Source organism: Carcharhinus amblyrhynchos, chromosome 10, assembly GCF_965287045.1.
Source record: "Carcharhinus amblyrhynchos chromosome 10, sCarAmb.v2.hapA, whole genome shotgun sequence".
Taxonomy (NCBI): Eukaryota; Metazoa; Chordata; class Chondrichthyes; order Carcharhiniformes; family Carcharhinidae; genus Carcharhinus; species Carcharhinus amblyrhynchos.
Window position 1 is genome coordinate 75,567,765 of NC_137333.1, and position 23,904 is coordinate 75,591,668.

Genomic DNA, 23,904 nt, shown 5'->3' on the forward strand with positions numbered 1-23,904 from the left:
CCAGGACATTAGCTGAGTTTCTGGATTAATAGTCTAGTGATAATACCACCAGGTCATTGCCACCTCTCCATACTGACTGTTGGGGATGGAAAGAGACTAAACTTCATGGATAACAGTACAAATTAAATATGGTTTGACATCATCCTCTGCCCAGCATTAGGGGTTGTATTTCTTGGAGCTGTGAAGGTGAATGGGAGATTCAATATGTGTGTTCAACATTATTAATCAGATGACACAAATTGAAAATAACTTGCAAAATAGAAATTGAATGGCATGAGGGGGAAATCGTTTTTGCGGCAAGTTGTTATGATCTATGGTGATGTTATGAACCATGATGGTAGAAGATTTAATCATAATTTTCAAAAGGGAAGGGATAAATAATTAAAGGAAGTGTAAAGGCAAGGATCTGGAGAATGGAAAGGGAGTGAGACTGATTGGAGTTTCTTTTAAAGAGCTGGGACAGACACGATGGGCCAAAGGCCTTTCTTGGTGCTGCAATATTCTATGATTTTAAGATTCTATTAATAGAAATAGTTGTAACCCCATCAGCGTAAATGGTCTATGATTGAGGAATTAAAATATCCACTTTCTTGACAGCATTAATATTTCTTAGAGAAAGAAGGGTCGGAAGTTTCATAGAATCCCTACAATGCAGAAGGAGGTCATTTGGGCCATCGAGCCTTCACTGACAACAATCCCAGCCATATCATTCGGCCTTGAAATGTTAACTCTGTTTCTCTCTCCACAGACGCTGCCAGACCTGCTGGGGTTTCCCAGCTTTTTCTGTTTTATTTCAGATTTCCAGCATCTGCAATAGTTCGCTTTTATTAAGGTTGTTAGGTTGTCTGATTCGAGATTGCGTCTGTGTTGGAACTGTTGTTTGTCACATGTTTGCAACATTCACATCCACCACCTAAAAGCAGCTACATCGAGACATTGGGTATGCTAGACCAGTCATTAAATAGACATTAGGCCTGTTCAACTAAAGCTTCTGGAATTTGGACAATGGGATATGCTCCAGCTGGATGGCTAAAATGTAAATGTTGTGCTAAATGCTGCGAGACATTTCCACGGATGGTGATTTTACAAAGGTAAATGTGAGGATAGGGACAACCTAGAGATTTCTGTCTGGGTTCTATATAGATAAAGACTTTTAGTCTGAATGTGTTCTTTCAATGCAAGCTTAACTGCTTCCCACAGCTTTCTCTCTTTAACTCAGAGCCAACTGCTCTGCTCCTTACTTTTAACTTTACTTAATGGGACATGTTTCAGATGCCTGTCATAGATACCCAACAGTGCAGAAGGAGGCTATTCGACCCCTTGTGCCTACACCAACAACAATCCCGCCTAGGCCCTACTCCCGTATCCTCACATATTTACCCCGCTAATCCCTCTAACCTACACATCCAAGGACACTAAGGGGCAATTTAGCATGGCCAATCAACCTAACCCACACGTGTTTGGACTGTGGGAGGAAACCAGAGCACCTGCAGGAAACCCACGCAGACACAGGGAGAACGTGCAGACTCCGCACAGACAATGACCCAAGCCAGGAATCGAACCCTGGTCCCTGGAGCTGTGAGGCAGCAGTGCTAACCACTGTGCAACCATGCTGCCCCTATCTCTCAACTTGAAGTTCCTTCAAGGACATTCGCTTTCTTTCCTACTCCTGGCTTGCGATCTGCTTCTTGGTTTAGGACCATCCCCCTGAAGGGGCAACCCTCCTCAGGGACCCTGACCTCCAGTTTCACACACTATTTCTGATCTGCAGAGTCAAAGAAATGAACTGCACATGTGCAGTTCCCCACCTATAGTTGTGAAAAACAAGCCGTGTGGGTGTGGCCATTCTCTGGCTCGTGCTTGCATAGAAACCCTGGGGCCTGCTGGGAACCAGACTCTGACCACTGAGTAACTTAAGTTTTTTTGGGGGGCTTGTCATACAAAGCTGAGTAGATATCACCCTTGAATCATGGGATTGCTCATTTTTTAGTCACTGCTTGCCATCTTTCTGGGAAGCAAACATGCCACATTGTAATTATTAGGTTATGTAAAATGCTACAACATTATCAATACTAGACATGAGTGAGTCTGCACACAAACATTACTGACATTGAGGTACTGAGTGCTTAGCTTAGCTCAGTAATATCCTCCAACTCCCCCCACACTCTGTACACCCTTTTTGTGGAGGCTTTGGGCTTGCATTTTGGAGGCAGATCCCCTGTACATCCTCACCTATCAGTAATTACTGAATTCCAATATATCCCTCGCAAAGTATTCTGTAACTGTCATTACGCAATCCTTACGTATTTCAGGGCAAATGCTGCAGTACTTGAAACAGAACGACGCTTATCTTCTCACCAGGACTTGATGTAATAATAACATATATTTATATCTCTGAGGCACTTTGATGTTTGCTTCTTTATTGTGTCGTGATTAACATAGAAACAGAAACTAGAAGCAAGAGTAGCTTCTTACAGAAGGAATTCTGCATATGATCATTTCTTTATTGATACAAATGAAATGTTAAGAATATACTCATAAATGTGGCCTGATTTAATTTCTTATCAATGTTAGTTTGTTCTATTGGAACTTCATAAGGAACACTTCAAATGTTAAATGTTTAGTTGTTGGAATTTAGGTAGGAGATTTTTATAAAATGGCACAGAGGTGTATGTCAGGTTATTTGTTGGATTGCAATGAAAGATAAAGTTAGGACTGATGTCTGGGAATCTTTTTTCATTCTGACATTGACTTGCAATATAGACATGGAGGCAAAAGTTGCTGGAAGCACTTATGGAGTAATTGGATGCTCTGATAAAGACTTTGTGAATGGTCAGAGCCTCCTCATTCATATTTATCTTCTGACCTTGTCGTGGAACAATTCACTGTAAGATTGCTTGTTGATCCTTGCAGTACTGCCCGGGTCAGCTGCTTCCTTTCATCCCAAGCACACTTGATGTGTGACATTACATTGACCCTCTCTGCTATCTCCTCCCATATGTCTTCGAGCTGTTCAGAGCCTTGTTAACAAGTAACCCAATATTATTACAGGCAAATCCTGGTTGGCTCATTGTTGTAACTCAATGTCCTGCATCTCATCTATTAAATATGCAAAAATTCCCATGCTTCCAATGACACTGCAAAAACTGTGCAAAAAAAACCCCACATAATTAAGACCACATTTAATTTATAAAATCTCAAAAGTTAGGAATCATAGGAAGAGGTAATTAATTTTTTATCATTAGACCATTTCATCCATTTAAACAAAGAATACCTGTGATTATCTGTGATTTCGTTGCATTCCAAGAATAAATATAATGCTGGACCTGATGCAATAATAATAGTTTAGTTTGTTTATTAGTGTCACAAGTAGGCTTACATTAACACTGCAAAGAGGTTACTGTGAAAATCCCCAAGTCGCCACACTCTGGCGCCTGTTCAGGTACATTGAGTGAGAATTTAGCATGGCCAATGCACCTAACCAGCTCGTCTTTTATTTTGTCGGAGGAAACCCAGGCACATGCAGGGAGAACATGAAAACTCCGCACAGACAGTGACCCAAGCCACGAGTCAAACCTAGGTCCCTGGTGCTGTGAAGCTGCAGTGCTAACCAATGTGCCACCGTGCCTCACTAGAGTAGCAATTAAAATAAATGCTGGAAGTAATAAAGGAGTGGCTCTGTACAGTACAGACTGTGAGACAGTCTATTACACATAGAACTCTCTGCCGAATAAAACTGAATTCCACTTCTTACTGACTAAAGTCTGACCCTGAAATGACCTTGCAGAGATAACTTAAATAAAATTGATCTACCTGTTACAGTTAAAGTTGAATTTTAATGTGCAGATATGCTGGGAAAGCATGGATGTGGGAAACCCAGACATATGTTCAGTCCATCTTGTTGTATGTTTGTTGATCTGGCTGAGAAACGATTGCTGAGATATAGGTAGGCCTAAACAATAGCAGGTTTATTAGATACAGCTGAACTATAAACGCATGTACATGACTAAGTATTCCACTGCTGATGCTAGGAAGAATCTCCCTCATGACTCTTGATCATATATGTGCTTTCTTACATCATCACTATGGGAGGTGCTATTTACACTGTTCCACACATTAATCCTTACAAGCCGAATAGTACATCTCATATTTATATTGATATTTACATATTTCTCCATCTCCCCCATAAATCTCTGAGTTCACACCTTCACTCTGTTAGGAAGTTTCACAGCTCTCCCTCATCGGCTCCTTGTCAGGCTTGGAAGATCAGCCACAGATGCTGTCAGATGGGCTGAGATTTTCCAGCAATTTTGCTGGAAGATCAGTGGTCTCTCCTTGAACTTCTTTTCTTTGATTGGATGGTCTCCATTGAGAGTTGTAGCATTTGATTCTTTGTTAATTTCTGACTCAACATCTGGTTCTTCCAAATATATGGCTGATACTTTTCTTTGATGAACAGAAATAATATTCCTCTGGTTTCTTCATATGGTACCTTCCGAGGTATGTACTAAATAAGATCACTGTTGATTGTCATCATCCTGGACTACGATTCCTTCTTTAGCAAGGTCCAGCTTCTGGGTCTGAACTTGATGCTTTTCCCCTCTTTGCTGTCACATGTCTCTCTATCTTGGTTTGAGTTTGCAGGTTATCCCTGTCTTTTTTGCATGCTCCCTAACCTTGCCTCTTGAATTTTCCCTCTTTCTTTGCTTACCTCTGGAGTGGTGATTCTGCAGTCTCTCATTCTTGAACTGTAAGAAAACCCTGGACTTCTAGCCCCAGAAGTAATTCTTTGGGCCGCATGGGAAGCTATGAGGAATCCACCTGATCAAAGTCTTGGTTTCCCTCAAAATCCAGCAGAACAGCATTATCAATAAGGTCACTCTCTTCCCTGGGAAAAAAGGCAGACATTGCATGGCTTACTTCCAGGCCAGTTTATGACTTCTTTGATGCTACATCCTTGATGACCATTTTTGGTGGATGGATCGGTGCACTTTCTAAAAGGTTACCCCTGTTGGATAAATGTAATATTTGAACAGAGAATTCTGTTGCCAGGTTTTCATCTTCCATTTCTGAGGTGATACTACAGATGTGATGAATGATCACTCTCAGTCTAATTGTTCAATGTTCAATCGCTGTATGTGAGCTCACTCCTCTCTCCTGGCACATCCTCTGGCCCAGTAGCTGAATGAAGACGAACATCTCGCCAGGGCCATCCCCACACCCCCACTTCTTGCTTTCAGACAACCACACAACCTCAAACAGACCATTGTTCGCAGCAAACTACCCAGCCTTCAGGAGAACAGTGACCACAATACCACACAACCCTGTCACAGCAACCTCTGCAAGACATGCCGGATCATCGACATGGATACCATCATCACACGTGAGAATACCATCCACCAGGTACACGGTAAATACTCTTGCAACTCGGCCAACATTGTCTACCTGATACGTTGCAAGAAAGGATGTCCCGAAGCATGGTACATTGGGGAGACCATGCAGACGCTACGACAACGGATGAATGAACATCGCTCGACAGTCACCAGGCAAGACTGTTCCCTTCCTGTTGGCGAACACTTCAGTGGTCACGGGCATTCAGCCTCTGACCTTCGGGTAAGCATTCTCCAAGGCGGCCTTCACAACACACGACAGCGCAGAGTCGCTGAGCAGAGACTGATAGCCAAGTTCCGCACACATGAGGACGGTCTCAACAGGGATCTTGGGTTCATGTCGCACTATCTGTAACCCCCGTGACTTGCCTGGGTTTGCAAAACCTCACTTACTGTACTGTCTGGAGACAATACACATCTCTTTAAACTGTGATCAGTGCTCCTACCACTCACATTATCAGCCACTTCAGGTCTTGAACAGCAGGTTAGGTGTAAGGATTCGCATTTTAATCAGTAATCTCTAAACTGTCTGTGCTTTATATGCTCTGTCTGAGGCCAGAACTCTCCATTCACCTGACGAAGAGGGTAACCCCTCGAAAGCTTGCGAGTATATTATCAAATAAATAGGTTGGACTAAAACCTGGTGTTGTCAGACTTTTTACAGTAGCTGAATGCTCAGACTCTATGAAGAGTGACAAAATGTCAGCACTGAAGACAATACCCAGATCTTCATTGCAGGTGGATAACTTCAGGGAATTATTTCTGAAGTCACCCTTTAATACTTGCTGATTGACTTCTTCCACTTTTCTGATGAGAGCGAGGTCTATACAAACTTTTCTACTTTGAAAAGAGAATTTCTGATTCTGTAGGATGTCCAATGTTCCCAGTATCTGCTTTCCTTTGCACTGGAATGTTGCCCGTAACTTTCCCCTAACTTTTAGCTTGATCCCTTCCATACCCGATAGCTGAGTTTCCTTTGGCTACAGGCAATGTATTCATAAGCAAGGTTCTTTGATAAAACTATTACATTTACTCCAGTGACTAGTTTGAAATTGGTGATATTTCTACTGACCTTGATATCTGTGTTTCAGAATGCATAACTGATGTTACTGATCTCACTCGGAAACCCTTATTGAATTCCTTCAACTTCATTAACAGTCTTAAGACATTCTCTTTGACATCTGTAAAGTTAAAGGGTTGGGTTCTCTGGTCCCGCTGCAGTGAATAGAGTTTTGGCTGAGCGCCAAATTCTCCACTCTCACTGACAGTGGCCGTGAGGCATGACTGGCCACAGAATTCCAGCCAATATTTTTACTTCGTCAAATCTTCCCAAAAAGACTGATTCCTCTGGAGATAAAGCAATCTGCCATGTTTGCAGGGCATTTCTTGCACCTGTGCGTCTTTCTTGTGCCACAGCACTGGCATGGTTTTATGGCACGTTGTACTTTCCCTTCAACTTGTACCTTCTTTTCTTATGTTTCTTTTATATTCCTGGTCTGAAGAAATTGTACGGTTGCTGACGATTTCACGGTCACATTCACCTTCCCCTCTCAGTATTGCCCTGTTCTGTTTATGGATCTCTGTCTGTCTCATCAGCTGCATTGCTTTCCCTAAGATCATCCTTAGATTGCAATAGATGTGATAGGGATTCATGAGTAACACTTACTACACTGTGGTCTTGTAATAAATCTGTTTGTAGGTTCCCAAGCTTATTTCCTTCAGCCAGTCTGTAAAGGTCATTAATAAAAGCATCCACTGGTTTACTTGGCTTCTGGACCCTTCTGTTGAATTTGGCCCTTTCCAGGATCTCACTACTCCTCAGGGTGAAATAGTTATCAAAAGCTTATTTAAGACTTTAAATTCATCAGTGGTCTCATTGATGCCCAGTTTTGCAATAACATTACCTGCTACTGTTTCTATGGAGTCAAGTAATGTGTTGACCTATTCAGCTTTAGGCTCATTGTAGCAATTCAGGACCTCAAAATTCTTTTTAACTGAAGTGGTCAATTTTGAGTTTGATTTGGTCCTTCCATGTGTCCAAACCTCTGAGGTGACACTGATTTACTATCCAAAGCTTATCAAAGCTTTTAAGTGGTTTACCTGAAATTTTATGTTTTTTCTTTCCAGTAGAGGCAGTACGAGAGGCAGGTTTCATTTTGTTTTTTAAAAAACATTTAGGCAGATACATGGATAAGATGGGTATAGAAGTATATGGGCAAAATTTGGGCAATTGGGACCAGCTTAGTGGTAAAAACTGGATGGCATGGACAAGTTGGGCTGAAGGGCCGGTTCCATGCTGTTAACTTCTATGACTCTATTTGCAGCTGTTCAGCCTCCCACCAAGACCCACTGCATCACTGTCTCTCCCTGAGAGATATTTATTTCTTAAATCCTGCAAAACCATTGAAATTGCTTTGCTTGAAGTTATTTCAGTGATCTCTTCAATCCCATCCCCTGGAGCATTAAATATTTGCAGCTGAGGTTTTTCTTTTCCTGTTTGTGCTAATTCATGGTGACCATGTGTAAGGATGCCAATCTGGGACACGGATTGCAGTGTTTATCAGAATCCAGCCTTGTTAGGAAAGGATTGGTTTTCCCAGTGCTGCCTGCACAGCGCACAGCTCAAATCCTTTTTTAAGAATGGTTACCAGTTCCACAATCTTTGCTTAGTTCATCAACCTGAGTTTAAGTTTATTTATTTATTAGTGTCACAAGTAGGCTTATATTAGCCCTGCAATGAAGTTATTGTGAAAATCCCCTAGTCACCAATCTCCAGCACCTTTCGGGTACACTGAGGGAGAATTTTGCATGGTCAACACACCTAACCAGCAGGTGTTTTGGACTATGGGAGGAAACCAGAGCACCCGGAGGAAACCCAGGCAGACAAGGGGAGAACGTGCAGACTTGGCACAGACTACACATCCTCCCCATGGTCTGCATGGGTTTCCTCCAGTGTGTCAGTTTCCTTGCACAGCCTACAATTACAGATTTGGAATTTTCTTCAATGACCACCATGTGTTGTGGTGCAGTCTTGGATGACTTTAAAAGTTGATTTGCTACCTCTCCCTGTGTCTACTTCATCTAGGGAGCAGGTTTGAAGATCTTCAACTGTGTCTTATGGAGTTGTTCAATTTTGGTGTCATTTTTACAAGTCTTCTTTGAAGTTGAATTGTCAGGGTTTTGGAGTCCGTCACTGCTGCCACCATGAAAAGTAAAAAAAGTAAAGTTTATTTATTAGTCAGAAGTAAACCTTACATTAACATTGCAATGAAGTTACTGTAAAATTCCCTTAGTCGCCACATTCTGACACCTGTTTGGGTCAATGCACCTAACCAGCACATCTTTCAGACTGTGGGAGGAAAACCAAAGTACGCAGAGGAAACCCACGCAGCCACAGGGAGAATGTGCAAACTTCACACAGACAGTGATCCAAGCTGGGAATCGAACATGAGTCCCTGGTGCTGTCAGGCAGCAGTGCTAACCTCTTTTTGGTCTAGCTGAGGAATGATTACTGGGACATAGGCACATGTAAACAATAACTGGATCATTAGGTACAACTGAACTCTGTACAGATCTATACGACCTGATATTGAAGCCAGGAACGTTCTTGCGCGCAATTCTTGCTCAAGTGTCTCTTACAATAACATTATAGCAGATGCTATTTACACGGTCCCACACATTAATCCTCACAACCATAATACTATACATCTGTCAGCAGCTTTTTAATTCAACCATTTCATCAACTTCTGATCTCTGGGTTTCTCATTTAGTTAATGCCACAAAGCATTACGATTTCCCGTGCAATATGATCTGAACACCAGTATTAAAACTGACAATCTAAACATGCAAATGGAAGCAGTTGGAGTTGGGAAAAAGTTTCAATGGAATTGATTCAGGCAAAGGGTGTGTGCCAGTTCACTGACCCCACCCTGAATGTGCTGCTGGGAGTTATGAGGGGCCAGAGGGAAATTCTCTTCTCGAGCAATGGGAGGAAGAAGTACCACCCTCCTGGGTCCAGTTCAAGAAGTAATTCAGTGACCTACACAGATAGGAAAGGTAAGCAATGGCATAAGCCCCTGCGTACTGATGAGCATATCACTCCAACCCCCTCACCCTGCCTTCTCAAACCCATTCTGGCACATCACTCAGCACACAAACTTACTTTTGTGTAGCTATTTGTTCACAGATATGGGCACCACTGGCTAAACAGGGGATAAAGTTCTGTGTAGATAATGATTTGTGTAATCCAACTTGATCGTTTCTATCATTTTCTTACTTTACGTTTAAAATCTTCAGCCTCCAACAAATTGCAAAAAGAGTGTTCAAGGGGGTCTGGATAAAAAAGTGCTTGACTAACCTCTGCTTGGGTGGAGGAGCAGCTTTATGAACATGTCTCACTTAGAATCATAGAAGCCTAGCGTGCAAAAGATGGCCATTCAGCCCATCAAGTCTGCACTGACTACAATTCCACTCAGACCCTACCCCCATAACCCTATGCATTTACCCTGGCTAGTCCCCCTGACATTAAGGGGCAATTTAGCTTGGCCAATCCACCTAACCCGCACATCTTTGGACTGCATCTGTTGTATTTTCTAAATACATAAATAATTTTGAATTCTAATAGAAAGCTATTCAATAATTATAGGAACTGATTATGGATTTAAGCTGGAAATTGCTAAGTATTGTTGGTTGGATCTCTAGAATTAATTTTATCAACTTCAATCTTTTCCTTAACAAAATCTGCTGAATTTGTTGGTGCTTTAACTACCATACGCCATTGCAAATATTTTTGTTATTTAGCCTGTTTTTAAAAGGCTTTCATTTATGCTTGATATTCTATCGTATAGTCAGCCTCAGGTAACAAGGCTACTAATCTGAATACTAATTGTTTTGAAGTACTTGTTACCTTCTCTTATAAAGGAAGGTTATTGAAACAAAAACAACTTCTACACCATGTGGTCCAGGACTGCTTGCAGAGCTCCAATTAAATGAACTTCAGACAATCCATACCTTTCCTAAAAACTTTTGTCTGAATAAGTAGCATGAGCAAAGCCTTTTAACGCAGGTTATGATATCATCATCTGTTGAACAAATCAATAAAATTTATCAAGTAATTGTTCAAGATGGTGCCATTCTTTTGCTTGAATAAACTTCCTTTTCACCCCCTTCAGTTTTCCCTCTGATTTTTTATTAATCTTTCTCTTCTGCTACTGAAACCCCTAATCCTTGCAGAGATGCTATAGCACCACTTTGTTAGTTAGCATTGATGAGAGACATCAGTTGGGAGGCTTAAATACTCTTCGCCATATCCATTCTATAGACAAGGCTGGAGTTTAGAAGAATGAGTGATGCTCTTTACTGAAAGGCTGTTTCAGAATTTAGGACTGAGATTAGGAGAAATTTCCTCACTCAGAGGGCTGTGAACTAGAAGGATGCTCAACCAGTTTTTTAAAACTTAACTTATTGGCATCACTCGCACAAGCATTTGCTATCAGTTCCTAATTGTTCTTGAGACCAGGTCTGCTGCAATAAGATCAGTACAGCAGATTTCCTTCCCTAAAGAACATTATTGAATCGGATGGTTTTTTTGTGACAATAGCCAATGGCTTCATTCAACTTTTAACACCAGATTTTTATTGAATTCAAACTTCACTATCTGCTATGGTGGGATTCAAACCTTGGTCTCAAGATCTCTGAATTACTAGTCCAATGACAATACCAGTGCACCACCGCCACCCTGCACAGTTAAATATATACAAGACTCAGATCGACTTTTGGACTGTAAGAGAATTGAAGGATATAAGGTTGGAGGAAAAAGTAGAGTTGCGATACAGGATCAGCCATGATCTTAATTGAAAAGCAGAGTAGATTCAAGGGGCTGCATGCCCTTATTCTGCTCCTATTTCTTAAACTCTTAACTTCCCAGTGGAAACATATGCTGTATGTGGGCAACATCAGTAGTTATCGAAGTTTGGGTAAATATTCTGCTGCAATTAAGATAGGATTGCTGTCGGCACAAATATTACCTCAATTCTGGCTTCACTGTGAATTCATAGCTGTAAACTGTGAATGATGAGATCTGTAGCAATTGTCTTACTTAATAGTTTCACTAATTGTTATAATAACATGTACAGTTTGACCCAGTACCCATTGCTGAGGTCCAAAGATGTGCGGGTTATGTTGATTGGACATGTTGAAAATTGCCCCATGGAGTCGTGAGATGCACAAGTTAGAGGGATTAGCGGGTAAATATGTAGGGATATGGGGTAGGGCTTTGGTGGGATTGTGGTCAGTGCAGACTCGATGGGCCAAATGGCCTCTTTCTGCACTGTAGGGTTTCTATGATTCTATGATTTGCTGCCATCAAGTTATCTTCAGTCACACATAAGCATTGGGTAAATGAATAGCAGACGTAGCTAACAGTAAATATTTGCCTTCTGTAATAAACTATGTTCCTTTCCAGCCAAGCTTTCTGAATCATTGTAACTCTCAACTTGCCTGGATGGGTGCAGCACCAACAACACTCAAGAAGCTTGACAACATCCAGGAAAAAGCAGCCTAGTTGATTGCTACACCTTCCACAAATATTTAATCCTTCTGCCACTAATGCACAATGGCAGCTGTGTGTGTATCATGTACAAGGTGCACTGCAGGAACTCACCACTGCTCCTAGGCAGTACCTTCCAAACTCATGATGACCACCACCTAGTAGGACAAGAGCAGCAGATATCTGGGAACACCACCACCTGGAAGTTCCCTTCCAATTCACTCACCATCCTTATTTGGGAATATTTCATATCTTCTTCACTGTCATAAGGTCAAAATCTTGAAATTCACTCCCTAACAGCACTGTAGGTGTACCTACACCACAGGAACTGTCGCGGTTCAAGGAGGCAGCTCAACACCTTCTCAAGGGCAACTAAGAATGGGCAACAAATGCTGGTCTAGCCAGCATTCTATGAATGAATTCTGGAAAAATATGGTTAGCTCTTTGGACTATGGGAAACTGAAGGTGTGTGGTGGGATGGGGAAGGGCGGGACATGGTGGGGCAAAGGGCAACAAACTCTCTCCAGCAGCTGGATAAAACATTTTCCGCTTAGTGGATCAAAAAACCTTGAAAAATATCTATTAAAAAAAGCATGAAGAAGATTTCCTTCCCTGGACACTAAAATATTTATAGGATCAAGAGAAATCAGAGTGTACTACGTGGCGAAAAACTGCAGCAGGTGACGGTGCAAAGGGACCTTGGGGTCCTTGTGCATGGGTCGCAAAAACCCAGCTTGCAGGTGCAGCAGGTGGTCAGGAAGGCAAATGGGATGCTGGCCTTCATAGCGAGGGGGATTGAATATAAAAGTAGGGAGGTCTTGCTGCAGCTGTATAGGGCATTGGTGAGGCCGCAGCTGGAGTACTGTGTGCAGTTTTGGTTGCCGTACTTATGCAAGGATATTTTGGCCTTGGAGGGAGTGCAGAGGAGGTTTACTCGGCTGATACCGGAATTGAGGGGGTTGAGCTATGAGGAGAGGCTGAATAAACTAGGCTTGTACTCGTTAGAGTTTAGAAGAATGAGGGGAGATCTCATTGAGACATATAAGCTGATGAATGGGATGGATAGGATAGAGGTGGAGAGACTCTTACCGCTCAGAAATGTCAGTAGGACTAGGGGGCACAGCCTCAAGATAAAGGGGGGGCGGTTTAGAACGGAGTTGTGGGGGAACTTCTTCACTCAAAGGGTGGTGAATCTCTGGAATTCTCTGCCCGTTGAGGTGGTGGAGGCTGCCTCGCTAAATATTTTTAAGACGCGGGTTGATGGGTTTTTGATAAGCGAGGGGATTAAGGGTTATGGGGAGAGGGCGGGAATGTGGAACTGAGCTACGACAGATCAGCCATGATCTTATTGAATGGCGGGGCAGGCTCGAAGGGCAAGATGGCCTACTCCTGCTCCTATTTCTTATGTTCTTATGTTCTTATGACACTATTGGTGCAGTTGCCTCAGTACAAAGATCATGTCAATATTTGATCCATTGACACAGCACCCATAATGACTCTTTGAGATAGAAATGCCGAACAAGCACTGATTCCAAATTAATACGATACCAGAAACTGTGAGAGTCAGATACCATAAATGGTAGAAAACCAAGGGTCTATTGAGAGTGAGGAGCTTGAAATAATTAAGATTAATAAAGTAAAAATATTGGAGAAATTAATGGGCTAAAAAGCAATAAATTTCCTGGAGCAATTTAAAAGAGGCAGCTGCAGAAATAGTGGATGCATTGGTTTTGATCTTACAGAATTCCCTAGATCCCAGACTGGTGCATGTGGATTGCAGAGTAGCAAATGTGCAGCCAGGAGGGGGAGAGAACATTATTGTTATGTTTTGGCTCACTGTAGAGCTCTGCAGTAGTAGTGAATGCAAAGCGCTGTCCTCAGCACACTCTCCAATTCTGTCTTTCACTCTCATCCTATGCTTTTAAAACTGTGTGATTATAACACTATATTCTGCACCCTCTCCTTTCCTTCTCCCATAGGTACTCTATGCATGTTTTATCTATGTAGCGCACAAGAAACAGTACTTTTTACTGTATCTCAATATATGTGGCAATAATAAATCAAATCAAATTAGCACGTATTCTCACGAGCTTTGACCCCATTCACGCATGCACACAATCGACGTAATGAGACATAGAGCGGGAAACGGAGAGAAGCAGTGCATAAAGAGAGTGAACACACAACATGAATGAAGTTCCATTCAATTTTACCAAAATGCTCATGAGTGTCATGTCTCCAAGTATACAATAACAGGGAACTAAAAGCCAGTTAGCCTGACATCAGAAACAGGGAAGTATTGTTATTAAGAATGTGGTAACAGGGCATTTTGAAAATCATAATATGATTAGACAGAGCAAATGCAGTTTTAAGAAATGGAAATCATGTTGAACATATTGCTGGGACATGAGAAACTGAGTTACAGAGAGAGATTGAATAGGTTAGGACTTTATTCCCTGGAGCGTAGAGGAATGAGGGGAGATTTGATAGAGGTGTATAAGATTTCGATAGGTATAAATAGAGTGAATGCAAGCAGGTTTTTTCCACTGAGGCTAGAGCAGAAAAAAAACCAGAGAGCATGGGTTAAGGGTGAAAAGAGAAAAGTTTAAAGGGAATATTAGTGGGGGATTCTTCACGCAGAGAGTGGTGGGAGTGTGGAATGAGCTGCCGGAAAAAGTGGTAAATGGGGGGGTCACTTTTAACATTTAAGAAAAACTTGGACGGGTTCATGGATGAGAGGGATGTGGAGGGATATGGTCCAAGTGCAGGTCAGTGGGACTAGGCAAAAAATGGTACAGCACAGACAAGAAGGGCCAAAAGACCTGCTTCTGAGCTGTAATTTTCTATGGTTCTAGTTTGTTGAGAGAGTAACTAACAAAGTAGAGATTGGGGATCCAGTGAATCTAATATATCTGGACTTTCAGGAGCCATGCTATATGTACCACGCAAGAGGTTGTTAAACAAGATTGGAGCTCATGAGATTGGGGCGATGGATTAAAGAGACAGAAAGCATAAAGTAGGAATAAGTGGGTCATTTTTAGGAAGAGAGGGCGCAACTAGTAGCATGCTGCAGAATCAGCTTAGGCCCCAACTGTTAACATGAACAATCAATACCATATACTGAGACCTTTATTTAGGACAATGCATCAATGTTTGATTGATAATACAAAGCTGTAAGTAAGCTGTAAAGTGGGTCAAAGAGGCTACAAAGGTATATAAGCAGTTCAGTGATTGGACGAGATAGTTAGTTATGTTGTGGAGTGCGAATTTATTCACTGAGGAAGAAAGGAAAAGCAGAACATTTCTTAAAAGAGAGAATTGTTTTACCATTTGTTCATGGTATGTGAGTATTACTGGCATAGTCACATTTATTGTCCATCCTTAATTGCCTTTCAGAAGGTGGTGCTATAATGACTCCTTCAACCACTGCAATCCATGTGTTATAGGTAGAGGTTAGAGTTAGGAGTTTTAGGATATGGACCAACTGACAGTGAAGGATCGGTAATATTTTTTCCAAATCAGGATGTGACTTGGAGGGGAAATGGATGGTGTCAAGCTTCTTGAGTGTGGGCCTGGGTAAGATGCTCTTTCAGAGGGTTGGTGCAGGCCCGAAGGGCCAGCTGGTCTCCTTCTGCCTATAAGGACTCTATGGTATCTGCATGAATGGAGTAGAAGCTTTGGGGGAGGATAGCGTCATCAACTGTGTCAAAAACTAGGACATCAAAAGGATAAGGGACAAAAGTATGTTATGGTCAGAGTCACAGAGTGTAACTTACTATACTTCTGTAGCAATTCTGGTAACCAATAGGAAACATTCACAGACTATTTCTCCTACATTCCCTAATAGGATTGTGTGGGTGTACTCAAATCAGATGGACTGAAAGGACAGCTCACCACCAGCATCTCAAGGGCAATTCAGGATGGGCCTTAAGAGCAGTGCTCACAAAAACTAATTTGTAGTCTCCAGAGAAACAAGAAATAAGCGATTTTGAGGCTTCAATCTCATCCCACATTTCGGATAGTAACCGGGCAACAGTAACATTCTTATAGAGTTATAGAATCCAGCAGTGCAGAAGGAGGCCATTAGGCCCATCAAGTCTACACAGGTCATAATCCCATCCACGGCCTATCCCCACAACCCCATGCATTTGCCCTAGCTAGTCCCCCAACACCAAGAGGCAATTTAGCATGATTAATCTACCTAACCCGCTCATCTTTGGAACGTGGGAGGAAACCCACACAGACACAGGGAGAATGTGCAAATCCCACACAAGCAGTGACCCAAGCCAGGAATCGAACCCAGGTCCCTGGCGCTGTGAGGCAGCAGAGATAACCACTGTGCCACCAAGCCGCCCTCGCTTCTGAAACTACAAGGCACTGCAGTATTGCATCAAGGAGTTTGGTTTACATCTTCTAGATTTGATACTAATTTCAATTTTAATCTTGGTTACATTGTCAATTAGCTACAGAGTTCTCCTCAATGTTCTGAGCTGAACAGTCATGGGCTGGAGTTCTGAACGTACGTGCAAGTGTGACTCGTGAAGATGATTTCTGTGAGCAGGGTGCAATTTGCAGCTCGTGGCTTTTCTCCAGTGTTGCCAGCTGTGGCTTGTATCTATGGGCCTCAGAGCATAAATACAATATTAATCAGTATTCACAGCATCCTACTGCAAAGATCAGTTAAAAAAATGTCACATCTACATCAAAGAGATTTGAAAATGATTTGTCGGAGATCCAAGTCCTCCTTGACTGATTGCATGCAGATTAGGTAAAGATGCAAGTAATCTTGATTTTAATTGTCGGTCCTTCACCTCTCTTTGACCTTTTAAAGGAAATGACAGGTGTTTGAAATGCAAAGTTCTGACTCACAGCACCCACATTTAAGTGCCAGGGAGGGTCTGGGGGGGAGGGGGGGACGAAGGTTGTGGGGGTGGGGGGGGCAGTGCTGATTTGTAACAACTCTGTCCTTTCAGTCACCAGACATCAACTGATATGAGGAAGCACTATTTCACAATCTGACATTACAATGGTTTTCTCACATATCTTTGCCCCTCAGCATTAATGACTAAACCCAGCAACTGAATTGAAACTCTTTGTAGATCGCAGAAGTGGTTTGATGGTAGGAATGCCAACAAGTGCACTAAAACATGAAATTATCATCAGAAAAAGATTTTGTACTCCAATTGCCGAGTTGGTCAATGCATTGTTACAGAGATATGTGCAAAGAACTAAGGAGGTACCAGGTTTAAGCTCACATCCTTATTGATTTACATGATTTCAGACTAAATTACTTTTAGAAGTGCTACCTGGGCCCGGGAAAGATTTAATTCATCAGGATCCTTGCTTCCAAATGCAGAAGTGGGGATGGTCACTAATGATTGCTCAGTGTTCAGCACCATTCAACATTCCTCAGATACTGAAGCAGTCCATGTCCAAATGGAGGGATATCTGGACAACATTCAGGCATGGGCTGATAAGTGACAAGTATCATTCGTACCACACAAGGGCCAGACAATAGCCATCTGCAACAAGAGAGAACCTAACCATCAGTCCCTGCCATTCAATGACTATCAAGAACCTGGGATTAACATTGACCAAAAACTGAACTGGACTAGCCATATAACCACTGTTAATGCAAGAGCAGGTCAGAAGCTGAGAATCCTGTGGAAATTAATTCACTTCTCGACTCTCCAAAGCCTGGCCATCACCTACAAGGCATAAGTCAGGAGTGTGATGGAACAGCCTCCACTTATCTGGATGTGTGCAGCTCCAACAACACCATCCAGAATAAAGCAGCCTGCTTGAAATGGCTTCCAATCAAAGAAAAATCTTTGTAGCCACCCTGGGATACAGGGGATGTCCCAGATGATTGGAGAATAGCCAATTTTGTTCCTTTGTTTAAGAAAGATAGCAAGAATAATCCAGGCAATTACAGGCTGGTGAACCTTACATCAGTGGTAGGGAAATTATTGGAGAGGATTCTTCAAGATAAGAGCTACTCCCACTTGGAAATAAATGGACATATTAGCAAAAGGCAACATGGTTTTGTGAAGGGGAGGTTGTGTCTCACTAACTTGATTGAGTTTTTCGAGGAAGTGATGAAAGTGATTGATGAGGTTAGGGCAGTGGATGTTGTCTACATGGATATCAGTAAGGCCTTTGACAAGATTTCTCATGGTACACTGGTTCAGAAGTTGAAATTGCGTGGGATCAGAGATGAGCTGGCAAGATGAATACATAACTAACTCAGTCACAGAAAATGGAGGGTCACAGTGGAAGGGTGCATTTCTGAATGGAGGGCTGTAACAAGTTGCATTCCTCAGGGATCAGTGTTTTTGCTGTTTGTAATATATATAAATAATTTGGAGGAAAGTGTAACTGGATTGATTAGTAAGTTTGCAGATGGCACAAAAGTTGGTGGATTTGCAGATAGTGGTGAGGACCATCAGAGGATACAGCAGGATATAGATTGGTTGGAGACTTGGGCAGAGAGATGGCAGGTGGAGTTTAATTCAGACAAATGTGAGGTAATGCATTTTGAAAGGTCTAATCCAGATAGGAAATATACAGTAAATGGTAGAATCCTTAAGAGTATTGATAGGCAGAGGGATCTGGGTGTACAGGTACACAGGTCACTGAAAGTGGCAACGCAGTGGAAAAGGTAGTCAAGAAGGCAGACAGCCTGTTCCCTTCATCGGCCAGGGCATTGAGTTTAAAAATTGGCAAGTCATTTTGCAGCTTTATAGAACCCTAGTTAGGCCGCACTTGGAATACAGTGTTCAATTCTGGTCGCCACACTACCAAAAGGATGTGGAGGCTTTAGACAGGGTAGAGAAAAGATTTATCAGGATGTTGCCTGGTATGGAGGACATTAACTATGAAGAGAGGTTGGAGAAACTTGGTTTGTTCTTACTGGAACAACAGAGATTGAGGGGCAATCTCAGATAGAAGTCTACAAGATTATGAAGGGAATGGACAGAGTGGATAGTGAGAAGCTTTTTCCCAGGGTGGAAAGGTCAATTACTAGGGGGCAAAGATTTAAGGTGCAAGGGGCAGGGTTTAAGGGAGATGTATGAGGCAAGTTTTTTACACAAAGAGGAGTGGGTGCCTGGAACTAGCTGCTGGAGGAGGTAGTGGAAGCAACTACAATAGTGACTTTAAGGGGCATTTTGAAAAACACATGAATAGGATGGGAATAGCAGGATATGGTGCCGGAAGGATAGGGTGTTTTAGTTCAGTTGAGCAGCATGGTTGGTGCAGTCTTGGAGGGCCGAAGGGCCTGTTCCTGTGCTGTAATTTTCTTTGTTCTTTGTTCTTTTGTCTTTGCATGAGAAGAAAGTGGAGGCAGAGATTGCCCAAGATGCCAGCATTTGGAAAACTGTTGGAAATCAGGACAATGCTGAGTCCCAGGTAGATGAGGAGCCTCTGGAGATGTCTATCATGCAGAAGATTTCAGATGTCCAGTGGGATGAGCGGGGAGATCTGGCGGAGACCCCTGAGGGTGTGCGTGCCATGGTCTCTGTCATGGAGGAGTCCATGCAGAGCATGAGCGCTGCATTGACCATGAGCTCTGAGTCCACAGCCTCATTTGTTGAGAGATGGTGACTCTCACGGAGAGGCATCTCCTGGTTCAGACTCAGTGGTTAATGGGTTTATGGCCAGACCTGCAAACTCCATACAAACAATGACCTCAGGAGCTCACTGCCAGTGTGAGAGAAGAATGCAGCACCCACTCTCTCAGCCAGAAGCCCAATCATTAATGGTGAGCAGAGAGGTACAGACAGACCTCACACTGGCGGAGGAGTGCCAGGTGTTTTTGTGGGTCCACCTCTCTGCCAGTCACCATGCCATGCTCAGAGTCTATGACAACTGAGGTATGCCCAGTCATGTTGCTGAGTGCACCATACTCAGGCCCTGCTGGCCAAAAGGCAATCGCTAAGGCCAACAAAACAGCTCAGTCGGCAATCTACCTCTAATGCTACTGTCAGTGAAGAGTGAGGAGGGGGGTGGAAGCACCAAGAGATTGGACCAGCAAATGTTAGCTTAAGGCACAGTGAAAACACATCCAGCTCACGCACATTTACTGAAATATTGTGCGAGCGTATAATGACATCAGGATGCACACTCGACAGTTTTGTGTATTTCCAGATCAGGCACAAGCCCAAACTTTGGACATAAAATTCTGGCCATGGACATAAGACTGCTCGATAATAAGTGTTTGAAACATCCACCAATTGAATTGACAAGACTCACTGTCTGGGCTTATGTATAAAGAATAGTCACGGTGCAGGGAGGCGGGTAGACAAATTCGGGCTGGCAACTTGGGAAGTCAGGCAGAAATTCCTCCCACACACGACCATTCCCCCCCACTTTTATTTTCATGGAGAACAAAGTGAATGAAGGAGCAAAGTCAGATTTTAATACCAGAAATGGATTACATAATACTATTGATTGTGGAGATGTCAGAACTAATCACATTTATTTATGACTAGAAAAAGAATTGATTTCTACAGCATGATTAATGGACATGGTTAGAAGGCAGACTGGTGCCACTTTGGGTAGTGGTTTTCTGTAATGAGGAAAAGATGAATTGTTTGACAGAGATCCAGAAGGCTGAAAAACAGCAGTAAGTGGCCGGGAATTGGGTGTGATATTTACTGACAAAGAACTCTGCAAACACACAGTATCTCGAGACCAGCTGCCCTATCCTCAGCCCACCTTAACAACACAAAACTAGTTTACACAGTGCACGAAGCTTAATTTGGATAAATATTATTCAAAGTACCTCAAACTGATATGAATAATATTCTCTCATGTTTTATTTGACAGCTACACAAGCCAGGAAAACAAAACATTCCAGAGGTACAGCTGAATCCTGGTAACAATGAATTTATTAAGCTACTTATTGTTTGGATGTTAAGTCACTGTTTAGCTGCAATTGCCTCCGATTCGAGAGGCTGGATTTTCCGACCTCCCCTACAGCCAGGATTCTCCGGTCCCGCTGCAGTGAAAGGGAGTTTGGCTGAATGTCAAATTCTCCATTCTTGCTGTCAGCAGCAGCAGGGCGTGAATGGCCACAGAATCCTGGCCAATATTGGCAAAACCTGAACAGGCTTCATCAGTTCTTGCCAGCATCTAGAGTGTTCTGGTCCCTGTAATCTCATCAGTCCTGCCCTTGACAAGTTATAGCTCACTGCATCCAGCAGATTGCACTCGAGTCCACTTGGCTCACTGACACCATTCTGAGTCGAAAAGATGAAGGCTTGAACTTCATTTCAGAATTTGAGTTTATAATCCAGGCTGATATTGGAGGAATGCTACATTTAGCCAGAGGCTGAGAAGCAATATCTTGTCTCATGGCCATGGTTTTCTCGTCATGGAGGGCAAGTTATGGGGTGTGGGTGAGGCAGTGGATGACTCTCTCTGGATTTCCATATGGGTGCATCATCAGCAGTGAAGTGAGGTTCATCAGGACATGATGAGCTTTCGGTCTTGTCTGATTGTAAAACTCTACTTCAAGGGTGCGTGCAGACGTGACGTCATGAAGACATGTCTGTCCGACCATGGATATAGATGATCACACCCCGAGTCACTACCTGGAATCAGGGGAAAATTGTGACACCTCCTGTGAGCTGGCCTGCACCACCATGGTGAGCAATGGACACAGCAGCTTAGCAACAGATACCATTGCTGAAAACAACAACACACAACGATGCTTGGTAGCTTCGTGTCTGGCATTTGTGGCAACCTGCCTCTCAAGGGTTGGTCTCTTCAGTCTAATGACTCTTCAGTCATCAGGAAAGGTGAAGACACCCCCATCTGAAATGTCCATCATCTTTTATAGGTGAAAGGATATCAAAGCCATTCAGCCAAGGCTCTTCCTGCCTGTCTGGATGGATATAAAAATGATGTGGAGATGCCAGCGTTGGACTGGGGTAAACACAGTAAGAAGTCTGACAACATCAGGTTAAAGTCCAACAGGATTATTTGGTAGCACAAGCCACAAGCTTTCAGAGCACTGCTCCTTCATCAGGTGAGTGGGCGTTTTGTTCACAAACAGGGCATATAAAGACACAAACTCAATTTACAAAATAATGGTTGGAATGCGAGTCTTTACAGGTAATCAAGTCTTAAAGGTACAGACAATGTGAGTGGAGAGAGGGTTAAGCACAGGTTAAAGAGATTGTCTCCAGCCAGGACAATTAGTGAGATTTTGCAAGCCCAGGCAAGTCGTAAGGGTTACAGGTAGTGTGAAATGAACCCAAGATCCCGGTTAAGGCTATGTGTGGAACTTCACCTTCACAACCACTTCTTCATCCAGACACATGGAACAGCCATGGGGACCACATTTGCACCTCAATATGCCAACATCTTCATGCACAGTTTCAAACAAGACGTCTTCACTGCACATGACCTTCAACCGATGCTTTATTCTAGATACATCGATGACATTTTCTTCCTTTGGACTCATGGTGAACAATCATTGAAACGACTATATGATGACATCAACAAGTTCCATCCCACCATCAGACTCACCATGGACTATTCTCCGGAATCGGCTGCATTCTTGGACCCATGCATCTCCATCAAGAACAGTCACCTCAGTACCTCACTGTACCGCAAGCTCACAGATAACCTCACGATGCTCCACTTCTCCAGCTTCCACCCTAAACACGTTAAAGAAGCCATCCCCTACAGTCAAGCCCTCCATACACACAGGATCTGCTCCGATGAGGAGGACACAACAGACAGCTCCAGACACTGAAAGATGCCCTCATAAGAATAGGGTATGGCGCTCCATTCATTGATCGACAGTTCCGATGCGCCACCGAAAAACCACACCGACCTCCTCAGAAGACAAACGTGGGACACAGCGGACAGTGTACCCTTCATCATCCAATGCTTCCCCAGAGCGGAGAAGCTATGGCATCTTCTCCAGAACCTTCAACATGCCATCGATGAAGACGAACATCTTGCCAAGGCCATCCCCACTTCCCCACTCCTTGCCTTCAAACAACCACACAACCTCAAACAGACCATTGTCCGTAGCAAAGTACCCAACCTTTAGAAGAACAGTGACCACGATACCACATAACCCTGCCACTGCAACCTCTGCAAGATGTGCTGGATCATCTCATGTGAGAACACCTTCAACCAGGTACACGGTACATACACTTGCAACTTGGCCAACGTTGTCTACCTGATACGCTGCAGGAAAGGATGTCCTGAGGCATGGTTCATTGGAGAAGCCATGCAGTTGCTACGACAACAGATGAATGAATACTGCTCGACAATCACCAGGCAAGAATATTCTCATCCTGTTGGGGAACATGTCAGCGGTCATGGGCATTCGGCCTCTGATCTTCAGGTAAGCATTCTTGAAGGTGGCCTTCACCACACACAACAACGCAGAGTCACTGAGCAGAGACTGATAGCCAAGTTCTGCACACATGAGGATGGCCTTAACTGGAACCTTGGGTTCATATCACACTATCTGTAATGCTTCCGACTTGCCTGGGCTTGCAAAATCTCACTAATTGTCCTGGCTAGAGACAATACACACCTATTTAACCTGCGCTTAACCTTCTCTCTACTCACTTTGTCTGTACCTTACAGATTTGATTACTTGTAAAGACTCACATTCCAACCATTATTTTGTAAATTGAGTTTGTGTCTTTACATGCCTTGTTTGTGAATAGAACTCCCACTCACCTAATGAAAGGGCAGTACTCCGAAAGCTTGTGGCTTATGGTACCAAATAAACCTAATAAACCTGATGGACTTTAAGATGGTGTCATGAGACTTCTTACTATGGGTATAAAAATGCCATGGCCAAGTTTGAAAGAGGAGCAAGAAGTTTCCATCATGTCTAAAATTAATATTTGTCCCTCAACCACCAAAAGAGATTAATTGGTCGCTAATCTCATTCATGCTTGTTGGACCTTGCTATGTGCAAATTGGCTGTTGCGT

At 42.9% G+C, this 23,904-nt stretch overlaps 1 protein-coding gene across 1 annotated transcript in view; it reads left to right on the forward strand.

Moving 5' to 3' along the window:
- LOC145349305 (sialic acid-binding Ig-like lectin 14) overlaps positions 1–19,539 on the forward strand; it is a 75,826-nt gene extending 56,287 nt beyond the window's left edge. Inside the window, exon 11 of the mRNA XM_080197806.1 lies at positions 19,270–19,539. Within this exon, the coding sequence (XP_080053932.1) occupies positions 19,270–19,539 (270 nt within the window). The remainder of the gene's footprint in view (positions 1–19,269) is intronic.
- Positions 19,540–23,904: the final 4,365 nt, after the last annotated feature.